The sequence below is a fragment of the Lipotes vexillifer genome, unplaced genomic scaffold (assembly GCF_000442215.2).
Source record: "Lipotes vexillifer unplaced genomic scaffold, Lipotes_vexillifer_v1.1 scaffold1691, whole genome shotgun sequence".
Lineage (NCBI taxonomy): Eukaryota > Metazoa > Chordata > Mammalia > Artiodactyla > Lipotidae > Lipotes > Lipotes vexillifer.
In genome coordinates this window covers 1,503,630-1,516,964 of record NW_006789046.1, presented here as the reverse complement: position 1 = coordinate 1,516,964, position 13,335 = coordinate 1,503,630, and the positions used below count along the sequence as shown (strand labels likewise).

The 13,335-nt window shown below is 42.0% G+C and overlaps 1 protein-coding gene across 2 annotated transcripts in view; it reads left to right on the top strand.

Annotated features, from left to right (window-relative positions):
- The window catches only part of RPTOR (regulatory associated protein of MTOR complex 1), a 353,659-nt gene that overhangs the window by 91,315 nt on the left and 249,009 nt on the right, over positions 1-13,335 (top strand). For both annotated transcript variants that reach the window (XM_007462338.1, XM_007462339.1), the window contains exon 3: positions 12,160-12,242. In XM_007462338.1, the coding sequence (XP_007462400.1) occupies positions 12,160-12,242 (83 nt within the window). The remainder of the gene's footprint in view (positions 1-12,159; positions 12,243-13,335) is intronic.

Here is a 13,335-nt window from a genome sequence, read left to right as displayed (position 1 = left end):
ACTTCCAGAGGCTCAGAGGATGTAAGAGTCCCTGAAGCGGCCCTTTAGGTTTTCCCGTGGTGCCAGAACAAGCGAGTAGAGGTTGTACCACAGTACTCTGCAGTGATGGCCTGCCCTCCCTGCTGGACTGTTGCACAGCCAAGGCCCGGCTTCCGAGCTCCGGCTGAGGGAGGAGGAAAGGCGCACAGGCCCTGAGAAGCCCGGCAGGAGTGTGTGTGCAGACATGAGGCTGTAGGAGTGGTCCAGGAGCTAAACGCCTCTCCCCGCCCCACCCCTCCGTTCCTGTAGATAATGCTGTTTTATTTCATGGAGGCGACACTCAGGGAAGCAGAGGGGAAGCTGTTTTGTTTTATGGCCCCACATTAAAGTAAAAACAATCGCGCTAAAGAACGGTGCTCCCATACCTGCTGGAGGAATCTGTGTTTTAATACAGAGTGTAGATGAGCTGAGTGCTGAACAGGAGGGAGTATAATTTAGCCTTGATGTCTTTTATGTCTAGCTAATGGTAGCCGTGTATCACAGGTAAGAAGGCTATGGGTTAGTCGGATGCTTGGGAATTTGGTTATCCTAAGGAAATATTTGGGAGGCACTTTGCTTTGTTTCCCTTATTCCTTAGAGAAAAGCATTTTCTTCTTCCCTCCACACAAGTGGGCATTAAGAGACCTGTGTTGATGAGCTAAAAATAGTGGTGGTAGGCCTTTGCATGTCGCTCTTGGTTTTACAGACACTTTCACAGACTGTCGTCTGATTCTTACATCAGACTTGGGCTTGAGAGATAGTCGAGTTGGTCAGCACATGTTTGTTAAGTAGAGATCTACGTGTTAAGTGTAGAGGTATACACAGAATAAATGTAGGTCGTGATCCTTGGGATTTCGCTGGAGACAAGACCAGAGCAAGGGAGACAGACCCCTCGAGCTCAGCAGATGTGGGGGAGTCGGAATGGGCCACACGGGTTGGGGGGGCTGCACGGGAGGTGAGAGTGAAGGACCCCGGGAAGAGAAGGACCCTGGCGGTGGGGACCGAGCCTTGGGAGTGCTTGCTGGGCTTGCCCGGGCCCTGCTGCTGGATGCTGGGGCACGCCCCATGCCTGCACCTGGGACCCTTGCTCTGAGGGGTTCCTGGTTTTCTCTGTCCGGTGACACCAGCCTCTTGTAGTAGTGTCAGGGTTTCCCCCGAAGGAGGACTGTGTAACTGCTCGGAGCCTCCCTTCCTCTCTACTGTGCAAAGTGATTTTTGTGTAAACAGTGAGTCCCATACTTAAAACAGGGCGTCCCAACCACTCCCTCAGCTCTTTTGAGAACACATCCAGCTCTTGGTGTTTGTATACAACACAGCAAAAGACAACAGGGACCTGGTCTACTTGTGGATATGTAGGGAGGGAGGTTGAGTGGTTAGGATGGGGCTTAATTGTAGAGAAGGCTCCTGCAGGATTCTGGCTCCCTTCCTAGGACCCTCAGGTACTGGGAGGATCGGGGTTGGGCCATTAGCCAGAGCGTTACTGCCACGGTCCATACAGCTGAGGGGCTCCCAGCTCTGTCCTTGAGCTCAATGAGATGAAATGCCTGTCACTCTGTGTGCTACTACTTATAAAATGTATGTAGATGATATTATGGCTAATAGAATATAGAGCCATTAAAAACCGTTTCTGATTTCAGTGGCCTTTTTGCCATTAAGTACTTTCTCAAGCAAAAATTAGTTACACAACTGATTAGTGGCAGAGTCCTTGAAAGACATATAAAGAAATTTGCACTTGATCTGGGAGGCAGTGCTCAGTTAATAAGTCGATGAACAAATACTTAGGAAATGTCCACTAAATACAAGCTACAAAGAAGTACAAACGTTCCTTGAGCAGTGAGCTCTATATGTTTCTAAAATTTCAATTTGTACTGAAGGATAGCATACGTTCAGGAAGGTGCACTGATTCAAGTATGTAGTTGATAACTTTTCCCAAACTGATCAGACCCAGATCAAGAAACAATATTATCAGCGGCCTGGAAGCCCATCTTGTCTCTTGTCACCTTCTAGTCACCCAGGCCCTGGGCTCCACTGTATTGACAGCGCCTGTTATCTCCGCTGATTTTGCATGTTATCTAAATAGGAGCATTCAGGAGGCACCATAGGCCTTTTGGGGGAGTGACATCATAGAAGTATTATTTTAGAAGGATGCACTCTGCTGGTCTGTTGAGAGGAGACAGGTCAGTGGGTTGAGGAGACAGGGCAGTGAGCCCTACTGCGCTCCCTGGCCTCTGCCCTCTGCTCCCTGCAGCGTCTTCAGGAGCTGGCTGGGAGCAGGGAGTCTCAGTAGTGTCAACACGAGGTGCTGCTGGTTGGACCGATACAGTCATAGCTGATGGTTGTAGTGACCAACGTAGTTGCAGTGATGGGGCACAGGGTCTTTTGAAGGAAAATTGAATAGGACATGGTAGTCGGGTTGTATAAATGTGAAGAAGATGGGGAGGTAAAAAAGGCTCCACTTTTTGGGCTGGCTGAATGCCAGCACCACCAGGAACCTTTGTGACCTTGGGCTAAGTCATTTGACCGCTTTAAGCTTCAGCTTTCTCTTCTTTGTTATGAGGTGGGTTGGACTAAGTCCATGTCATTGTGAAGTTCTAAGCGTTATGAAATACAGAGGGTTATGCTGAAAAGCTTGCAGGCAGGGAGATTTATCAAGAGCTAAAATTTTATACAAATGCCAATTACCATCTACTTTTCTTTCCATCCATCTATCCACCCACCCACCCACTCACTCACTCACTAATTCACTTCGTTCATTAAGTAGAAACCCGTGAAGGCATTAGAAGAGAAGTGTTTTATTAAGACAGAACTACAATTTTAAATTTATGTTCTGTCCACTTCACCCTACATCAGATTGATAACATTGTCAGCAGTATCCACCCAGGAATTTAATTTTAGTTTACTTAAGTTATTTAGTTGTTTATTTTAGTAAATGTAGTATTAAATGCAGCATTTTAGTGTCCTCATTCTTGCCCTCTCTTCACCTCTCCCTCTCCCACTTGCTGTCATATTCTTGGGAGGAAACCATAAAACTAATTGACCGCAGGGATTCCCAGCGGGTCGGATGTGACAGCCTCACTTAGTTGATCACAGCCTGATGGTTGGCCGGTAGCTGCCCCTGCTCCTCCCTTGGGTGGTGGTATCTTGATCCGAGACCAGGGGAAGAAGAGTGGGTGCTGCTGTCGGCCGCCACTACTGATGAGGCTCCAGTGTCTGTTGGGCCGTCGGTGAGGTGCACAGAGAAGTGTGGCGTGCCTCTCTCCAGCTCCCACATGCTTTCCACATGCCCTTGCTGGGAACAATGCGGGGAGGAAGGGGCAGGTGGGGGCCTGGGCTTTCCAGAGGGTGAAGTCCGAGGAGGAGATGTAGTTTTCGTCCTCCCTGCACTCTGGGCCTTTGGAACTCCCTCCCTCCCTTTGCCTTTGTCGTGGTTCTTTAGAGGATGTGCCTAAGAGCTGCCACTGATCAATGTGATTCCTGGGCAGGCCTTTATCTTTTTACAGAGGAAACCACTTCTGTTCTCTTAGCCATAGGTTGCCTATGGCCAGAGTGCTGACCACAAGGGCACTGCATGGAAGTGTGGATGCATGAATTAGACACGTTCAAACCAGCTCTGACATTTACTCTGTTGGTCATCATTCACAGGACGTGACCAGCTATTTGACGGCTTCAATTTGTTGAAGCTGTTTTCTGCTTCCCTTTGCTTTGGTTCCCTTTGCTCTGTTCCCCTTCCCTATGCACTTAGGTGGCCCTTAATTTTAACTTTGCAGATCCCAATTCATTCCTGTCTCTTGCCAGTCTTGTGATTCAGATTACAGCAGCGTTGTTTGCTGTCATTATAATTCTTTTGAGACCTTAACACTCTGTTCCTGCCATATCAGAGAGAGCTAAAGATTAACATCTAATTTCTTTAGTTATGGATTAAAACAAGTTTACCGTAATTCTTCCAGATAAGTTAGTTACAACCCAATTTTCACTAGGTTTCCCTCAGCCAGAGCTACTCATCAGGTCACTGGCCTCTTATGAAGCTATTGAATACTTTCCAGGGTGGGGCCTGACGTCTCTATGAAGAGTCCTTGATGACTTTGACACGTCCATGGTAAAGGCCCCTTCCAACTCTAAAGTCCTGTTACTTAATTTTATAATTCATTTTTGTGTTATTTTATTTTTATCAAGGTAACATATGCATACCTTAAAATTCGAATAGTACTAAAAGGTAGATTAAGAAAGAGCTCTGTCCTGCTCCCACCCTTACCAGAGGGGCTACTCTGATTGAGTCCTTTCTTGTCTATACATGTATATATAACCCTTTCCCCTGTAGTTACAAATTTGCTAAATTTTCTGTGAACTTATGAGTTTATTTTATTTTTTACATATATTCCAGTACATCTGTCAAATGCTATCAATATTTTTTCCAGTGCTCAGACAATCTGTTACTTTTAAAAAAAACACTCCTCTAGCTCCTGTTGGGCTCCTTGGTCTCTGGATCTGGTTCATGGGTACCAGATCTTTTTTCTTTTTCTGTTTCTCTCTGTCTGTTTCTCACTGTCTCTCTCTCTCATTTCCTGGATCCTTTGTTGCCTTCTTTTGTGGCCTGTTTCCCAAGAAGAGGAACATGAGATACAGGTTTTGTGTTTACATGTCTGAAAAGACCTGTATTTTACCCTCAGACTTGAATATCAGGTTGAAATTATTTTCACAGAGGATTTGAAGGCATTGCTCTATTTTGTCCAGCTTATAATGCTGTTGGGAAATCCAGAGCTTTTCCCATTTCTGATTCTGTGTTTGTGATCTGATTTTTCTCTATGGATTTTTCTTTGTCTTTCTTTTTTTTTTTTTTTTTGTGGTGCCGTGCGGCTTGTGGGATCTTAGTTCCCTGACCAGGGATTGAACAGTGAGAGTCCTAACTACTGGACTGCCAGGGAATTCCCTGTCTTTTGTTTTTTAACAATTGGATTATGATGTGTCAGGGTGTCCTTGGGTTAATCCTGTTTGTGTCCTTGGGTTAATCCTGAGCTTCTGGAATCTGTTAGTTTACATCGCTTACCAAATTGGGGAAGTTAACAGGCATTATATCTTCAACTACTTTTTGAGCTCTGCACTTACTTTTCTCTTTCTGAGACTCTGATGACACTAACATTAGACCTTTTGTGAGACTGAAAAACAATTCAAGAAAGATGTCATTTTCATACACTACTTGGCTCAGCATTGAATAATATTTCCATAGGCATTACTAATGTAAAACACTGAATATTAATTTAATAAAAATGTGATGTGGTTATGTTGGGAGAATAGGGAATGGGGGAGTGGGATGGTGGCTGAAGAGAGGACAGTCTGTCCTCTGAGAAGTGAGGCTTGGGATGTGGATGGAGGGGCAGGACTGCTGCTGTTTTGTTGAAAGCCTTGTGATGCTATCTGCCTTAAGCCAAGTATATATGTATAACTTTGAGTTTAAAGAAGCCCATGGGAATGCTCTGATTAAAAGGGAGAGGCTGAATATCCTAGAGCATGGAGTTTAGTGTCTGAGAAAGTGGAACGATCTGGAATCCAGAACCTAGAGTGGAAGAATTAGTCACAGTTTGGAGGAGAATTAGATAAAAGACTTAAGTATTCTACCTATCCAGTAGTCTAACCTCTTCCTTTGAAAAAAATGCTTTCTGATTGAAATTAGAGACACTGTTGAAAACAGTTTCCTACAGCTGTTAAAGTGTGGTCTGTGGACCCCTGGGGGTTCCTGAGACCCCTTCAGGGATCCACGGGGTTGGGACTATTTTGTAATAACGTTAAGATGTTACTGGCCTCTCACTCCCTCTTGAGAGAGCACCGGAATTACAACTAACTGCTGAACAGTCATTGACAGGAAGACACTGGAACTCACCAAAAAAGATATCCCGCATCCAAAGACAAAGGGGAAGCCACAATGAGACGGTAGGAGGGGTGCAATCACAATAAAATCAAATCCCATAACTGCTGGGTGGTTGACTCACAAACTGGAGAACACTTATACCACAGAAATCCACCCACTGGAGTGAAGGTTGAGCCCCACAGGGGAAGCCACAATGAGACGGTAGGAGGGGTGCAATCACAATAAAATCAAATCCCATAACTGCTGGGTGGTTGACTCACAAACTGGAGAACACTTATACCACAGAAATCCACCCACTGGAGTGAAGGTTCTGAGCCCCACGTCAGGCTTCCCAACCTGGGGTCCGGCAACGGGAGGAGAAATTCCTAGAGAATCAGACTTTGAAGGCTAGTGGGATTTGATTGCAGGACTTTGACAGGACTGGGGGAAACAGAGACTCCACTCTTGGAGGGCACACACAAAGTAGTGTGTGAATCGGGACCCAGGGGAAGGAGCAGTGACCCCATAGGAGACTGAACCAGACCTACCTGCTAGTGTTGGAGGGTCTCCTGCAGAGGCAGGGGGTGGCAGTGGCTCACCGTGGGATACTGGCAGCAGAAGTTCTGGGAAGTACTCCTTGGCATGAGCCCTCCCAGAATCCGCCATTAGCCCCACCAAAGAGCCCGGTAGGCTCCAGTGCTGGGTCGCCTCAGGCCAAACAACCAACAGGGAGGGAACTCAGCCCCACCCATCAGCAGACGAGTGGATTAAAGTTTTACTGAGCTCTGCCCACCAGAGCAACAGCCAGCTCTACCCACCACCAGTCCCTCTCATCAGGAAGCCTGCACAAGCCTCTTAGATAGCCTCATCCACCAGAGGGCAGACAGCAGAAGCAAGAAGAGCTACAATTCTGCAGCCTGTGGAAGGAAAACCACATTCACAGGAAGATAGACAAAATGAAAAGGCAGAGGACTTTGTACCAGATGAAGGAACAAGGTAAAACCCCAGAAAAACAACTAAATGAAGTGGAGATAGGCAACCTTCCAGAAAAAGATTTCAGAATAATGATAGTGAAGATGATCTAGGACCTTGGAAAAAGAATGGAGGCAAAGATGGGGAAGATGCAAGAAATGTTTAACAAAGACCTAGAAGAATTAAAGAACAAACACCTAGAAGAATTAAAGAACAAACAGAGATGAACAATACAATAGCTGAAATGAAAAATATACTAGAAGGAATCAGTAGCAGAATAACTGAGGCAGATGAACGGATAAGTGACCTGGAAGACAGAATGGTGGAATTCATTGCCATGGAACAGGATAAAGAAAGAAGAATGCAAAGAAATGAAGACAGCCTAAGAGACCTCTGGGACAACATTAAATGCACCAACATTCACATTATAGGGGTCCCAGAAGGAGAAGAGAGAGAGAAAGGACCCGAGAAAATACTTGAAGAGATTATAGTCGAAAAGTTCCCTAACATGGGAAATGAAATAGCCACCCAAGTCCAGGAAGCGCAGAGAGTCCCAGGCAGGATAAACCCAAGGAGAAACATGCCGAGACACATAGTAATCAAACTGACAAAAATTAAAGACAAAGAAAAATTATTGAAAGCAACAAGGGAAAAACGACAACATACAAGGGAACTCCCATAAGGTTAACAGCTGGTTTCTCAGCAGAAACTCTACAAGCCAGAAGGGAGTGGCACGATATATTTAAAGTGATGAAAGGGAAGAACCTACAACCAAGATTACTCTACCCAGCAAGGATCTTATTCACATTCGACAGAGAAATCAAAAGTTTTACACACAAGCAAAAGCTAAGAGAATTCAGCACTACCAAACCAGCTCTACAGCAAATGCTAAAGGAACTTCTCTAAGTGGGAAACACAAGAGAAGAAAAGGACCTACAAAAACAAACCAGTAACAATTAAGAAAATGGTAATAGGAACATACATATCGATAATTACCTTAAACGTGAATGGATTAAATGCTTCAACCAAAAGACACAGGCTCGCTGAATGGATACCAAAACAAGACCCATATATATACTGCCTACAAGAGACCCACTTCAGGCCTAGGGACACATACAGACTGAAAGTGAGGGGATGGAAAAAGATATTCCAAGCAAATGGAAATCAGAAGAAAGCTGGAGTAGCAATACTCATATCAGATAAAATAGACTTTAAAATAAACAATGTTCCAAGAGACAAGGAAGGACACTACATAATGATCAAGGGATCAATCCAAGAAGAAGATATAACAATTATATATGCACGCAACATAGGAGCACCTCAATACATAAGGCAACTGCTAACAGCTATAAAAGAGGAAATTGACAGTAACACAATAATAGTGAGGGACTTTTAACACCTCACTTACACCAATGGACAGATCATCCAGACAGAAAATTAATGAAACACAAGCTTTAAATAACACAATAGACCAGATAGATTTAATTGATATTTATAGGACATTCCATCCTATAATGTCCTATATTACACTTTCTTCTGAAGTGCACACGGAACATTCTCCAGGATAGATCACATCTTGGGTCACAAATCAAGCCTCAGTAAATTTAAGAAAATTGAAATCATATCAGGCATCTTCTCTGACCACAGTGCTATGAGATTAGAAAGCAATTACAGGGAAAGAAACATAAAAAAACACAAACACATGGAGGCTAAACAATGTGTTTCTAAATAACCAAGAGATCACTGAAGAAATCAAAGAGGAAATCAAAAAATGCCTAGAGACAAATTACAATGAAAACACAATGATCCAAAACCCATGGGATGTGGCAAAAGCAGTTCTAAGAGAGAAGTTTATAGCAATACGACCCTACCTCAAGAAACAAGAAAAATCTCAAATAAACAATGTAACCTTACACCTAAAGGCACTAGAGAAAGAAGAACAAACAAAACCCAAAGTTAGTAGAAGGAAAGAAATCATAAAGATCAGAGCAGAAATAAATGAAATAGAAACAAAGAAAACAATAGCAAAGATCAATAAAACTAAAAGCTGGTTCTTTGAGAATAGAAACAAAATAGATAATCCTTTAGCCAGACTCATCAAGAAAAAGAGGGAGCAGACTCAAATCAATAAAATTAGAAATGAAAAAGGAGAAGTTACAGTGGACACCACAGAAATACAAAGCATCATAAGAGACTACTACAAGCAACTCTATACCAATAAAATGGACAACCTGGAAGAAATGGACAAATTCTTAGAAAGGTGTAACCTTCCAAGACTGAACCAGGAAGAAATAGAAATATAAACAGACCAATCACAAGTAATGAAATTGAAGCTGTGATTTAAAAAAACTACAACAAACAAAAGTCCAGGACCAGGTGGCTTCACAGATGAATTCTATCAAACATTTAGAGAAGAGCTAACACCCATCCTTCTCCAGCTCTTCCCAAAAATTGCAGAGGAAAGAACACTCTCAAACTCATTCTACAAGGCCACCATCACCCTTGCACCAAAACCAGACAACGATACTACAAAAAAAGAAAATTACAGACCAATATCACTGATAAATATAGATGCAAAAATCCTCAACAAAATACTAGGAAACAGAATCCAACAACACATTAAAAGAGTCATTCACCATGATCAAGTGAGATTTCTTCCAGGGATGCAGGATTCTTCAATGTACGCAAATCAATCAACGTGATACACCATATTAACAACTTGAAGACGAAAAACCATATGATCATCTCAACAGATGCAGAAAAAGCTTCTGACAAAATTCAACACCCATTTATGATAAAAACTCTCCAGAAAGTGGGCACAGAGGGAACCTACCTCAACATAATAAAGGCCATATACCACAAACCCACAGGAAACATCATTCTCAATGGTGAAAAACTGAAAGCATTTCCTCTAAGATCAGGAACGAGACAAGGATGTCCACTCTCGCCACTATTATTCAACATAGTTTTGTAAGTCCTAGCTACGGCAATCAGAGAAGAAAAAGAAATAAAAGGAACACAAATTGGAAAAGAAGAAGTACGACTGTCACTGTTTGCAGATGACATGATACTATACATAGAGAATCCTAAAGATGCCACCAGAAAACTACTAGAGATAATCAATGAATTTGGTAAAGTTGCAGGATACAAAATTAATGCACAGAAATCTCTTGCATTCCTATACACTAATGATGAAAAATCCGAAAGAGAAATTAAGGAAACAATCCCATTCACCATTGCAACAAAAAGAATAAAATACCTAGGAATAAACCTACCTAAGGAGGTAAAAGACCTGTACTCAGAGAACTATAAGACACTGATGAATGAAATCAAAGATGACACAAACAGATGGATATACCATGTTCTTGGATTGGAAGAATCAATATTGTGAAAATGACTATACTACCCAAAGCAATCTACAGATTCAATGCAATCAACCCCTGTCAAATTACCACTGGCATTTTTTACAGAACTAGAACAAAAAAATCTTAAAATTTGTATGGAGACACAAATAGCCAAAGCAGTCTTGAGGGGAAAAAGTGGAGCTGGAGGAGTCAGGAGTCAGACTCCTGACTTCAGACTATACTACAAAGCTACAGTAATCAAGACAATATGGTACTGGCACAAAAACAGAAATATAAGATCAGTGGAACAGGATAGAAAGCCTAGAGATAAACCCACGCACCTGTGGTTAACTAATCTATGACAAAGGAGGCAAAGGTATACAATGGAGAAAAGACAGTCTCTTCAATAAGTGGTGCTGAGAACACTGGACAGCTACATGTAAAAGAATGAAATTAGAACACTCCCTAACACCATACACAAAAATAAACTCAGTGGATTAAAGACCTAAATGTAAGACCAGACACTATAAAACTCTTAGAGGAAAACATAGGAAGAACAGTCTTTGACATAAATCACAGCGAGATCTTTTTTGATCCACCTCCTAGAGTAATGGAAATAAAAACAAAAATAAACAAATGGGACCTAATGAAACTTAAAAGCTTTTGCAAAGCAAAGGAAACTATAAGCAAGACAAAAATCAACCCTCAGAACGGGAGAAAATATTTGCAAACAAATCAACAGACAAAGGATTAATCTCAAAAATATATAAACAGCTCATACAGCTCAATATTAAAGAAACAAACAGCCCAATCAAAAAATGGGCATAAGACCTAAATAGACATTTCTCCAAAGAAGACATACAATGGTCAAGAAGCACATGAAAAGCTGCTCAACATCACTAATTATTAGAGAAATGCAAATCAAAACTACAGTGAGGTATCACCTCACACCAGTTAGAATGGGCATCATCAGAAAATCTGCAAACAACAAATGCTGGAGAGGGTGGTGGAGAAAAGGGAATCCTCTTGAACCGTTGGTGGGAATGTAAATTGATAGAGCCACTATGGAGAACAGTATGGAGGTTCCTTAAAAAACTAAAAATAGAATTACCATATGACCCAGCAATCCCACTACTGGGCATATACCGTGAGAAAACCATCATTCAAAAAGACACATGCACCCCAATGTTCATTGCAGCGCTATTTACAACAGCCAGGTCATGGAAGCAACCTAAATGCCCATCGACAGATGAATGGATAAAGAAGATGTGGTACCTATGTACAATGGAATATTACTCAGCCATAAAAATTAACGAAATTGGGTCATTTGTAGAGACGTGGATGGATCTAGAGACTCATACAGAGTGTTATTACTTTTAAATGAATAAAGATATATTTTAAAAATTTCTCATCTAAATTTTGAATATAGTAAATGCCGATAGGTACAACCACATAAACAAAAGTTCTTTGGGATACTCCACGATTTTAGAGTGTGAAAAGGACTCAAGAGCAAATAAATTTCAGGACTTGCTGGTCTAGAGTTATTTGCTCTAGAAGCTCCTCCTGAAGTGAATAGGTAAACCCGGAATGAATAGGTGTACAGGACCCCTTGTCCACAGGGTCTCTGTTTCCACAGAATCACAGCCTGGGCCTGAATAGGAGCACAAGATAAAGCAGTAAGAGGGCAAGAGAACCATAGGTGCTGAAATAACAAACGTAGATGAAAGGAAACAATCACGGGGCCAGTGATGTTAATAAAAACAATTTTCTCTAGAAAGGTGAAGAGTTGTGGCTTTTCAGGCTATTCGGGTGCCTTAGCGGTTCCATAAGTCTGGCTAAACACAGGTAAACCTCAAGCCCTGTTGTGTTGTCTTTAGTCAGAGGTGACTTTGAAGTGACTTGTGTGAGAGGAAACTGAAAGAGAGATTTAGCAAGGAGGAAATGCACAAATAAAGAACTTTCTCCTTCTCATTGCTTTCCCAGATCCTCTGTCAATGGGTCCTCAGAAAGCCCTGGAAACCATTGGTGCGAATTTACAGAAGCAGTACGAGAACTGGCAGCCAAGGGTAAGTTCTTTATTTGCTTTCCTTTTTCTTTCTTACAGGGAAATTTAGTTTCTTGGTTTTAAACAATCTTTGAATCCAGATCCTCACCTCATATAATCCAGTGATTGGACACTCCCCGTGGCAGGCTTGCAACCCCTTTCTGTCTGTTGATGTGCTCCATGGATTCATAATGAAGCACATGCCCTAGTGTGAGCCATTAATTGGATGGTCTGTTATTTATTTTGCCTACGCTTTCCCCTGAAATATTTGGAAAATAAAAAGTATTTTTCATGTTACTCTTAAATCGCGGTTTTTATTTTACACAGGGAATGTATTTTCAGTTATTTTCTGCAACCTCAACTACTTAGAACTATTTCTCCCATCTTCAGTTTTCAAATAGTTGAGGAAAAAAGCAGTCAACATTCAAAAGGTGACACCTGTTATATGCTTTGCCTTTGATTCAAAAGGTAAGGTTCTTTTTAGGGAGTCAGTTACCAGTTACTGTGTCTTTTGTTGCCTATATCTTACCGTTTTTAAAAAAGAAAAGTGGTATAGAATATAACAACTCTGTCAGATTGCCTTTAGATCTCAAGTTATTTGTAAACCGCCCAAAGACATATTTTATTTAGTCTTTCTCATTAACTAGTTTGAGGATTTAATAATTCTAATAGAAAATTAGAAATCTGGGGTGTTTATGGAGGTACCTTTCCATACAGCTTTGTGTGATGCTGGTTCTGGAATTACCTACAGGACGTGACAAGGAGGGGGTGGTGAGCAGGTGGCCTTGCCGGCATGCCTCTCATGGGTCTTTGCTTCTCCTTTTCGGGAGTAAGCCTAATGGGAATGTCTTGGAGAACCAGCCAACACTTGCCTGTCTGGGATTTTCATTCGTGGATTATTTATCCACGTGATCTGGATTTAGGAATTCTTCATGGATTATTTACATTCCAAGAGAAGAGAATGGCCAGGAATAAATTTGTTCCTGCCTGTGATGGTGCCCTTGGTAATTTTTTACTGTTGCTCATGGTGCCAGGTGACTAATGTCACAAAATATCTCTGTGCCACTGATGTGTCCTTGTGCTTTGCATTTCTAACTTTTCAAGTTAGTAATGGA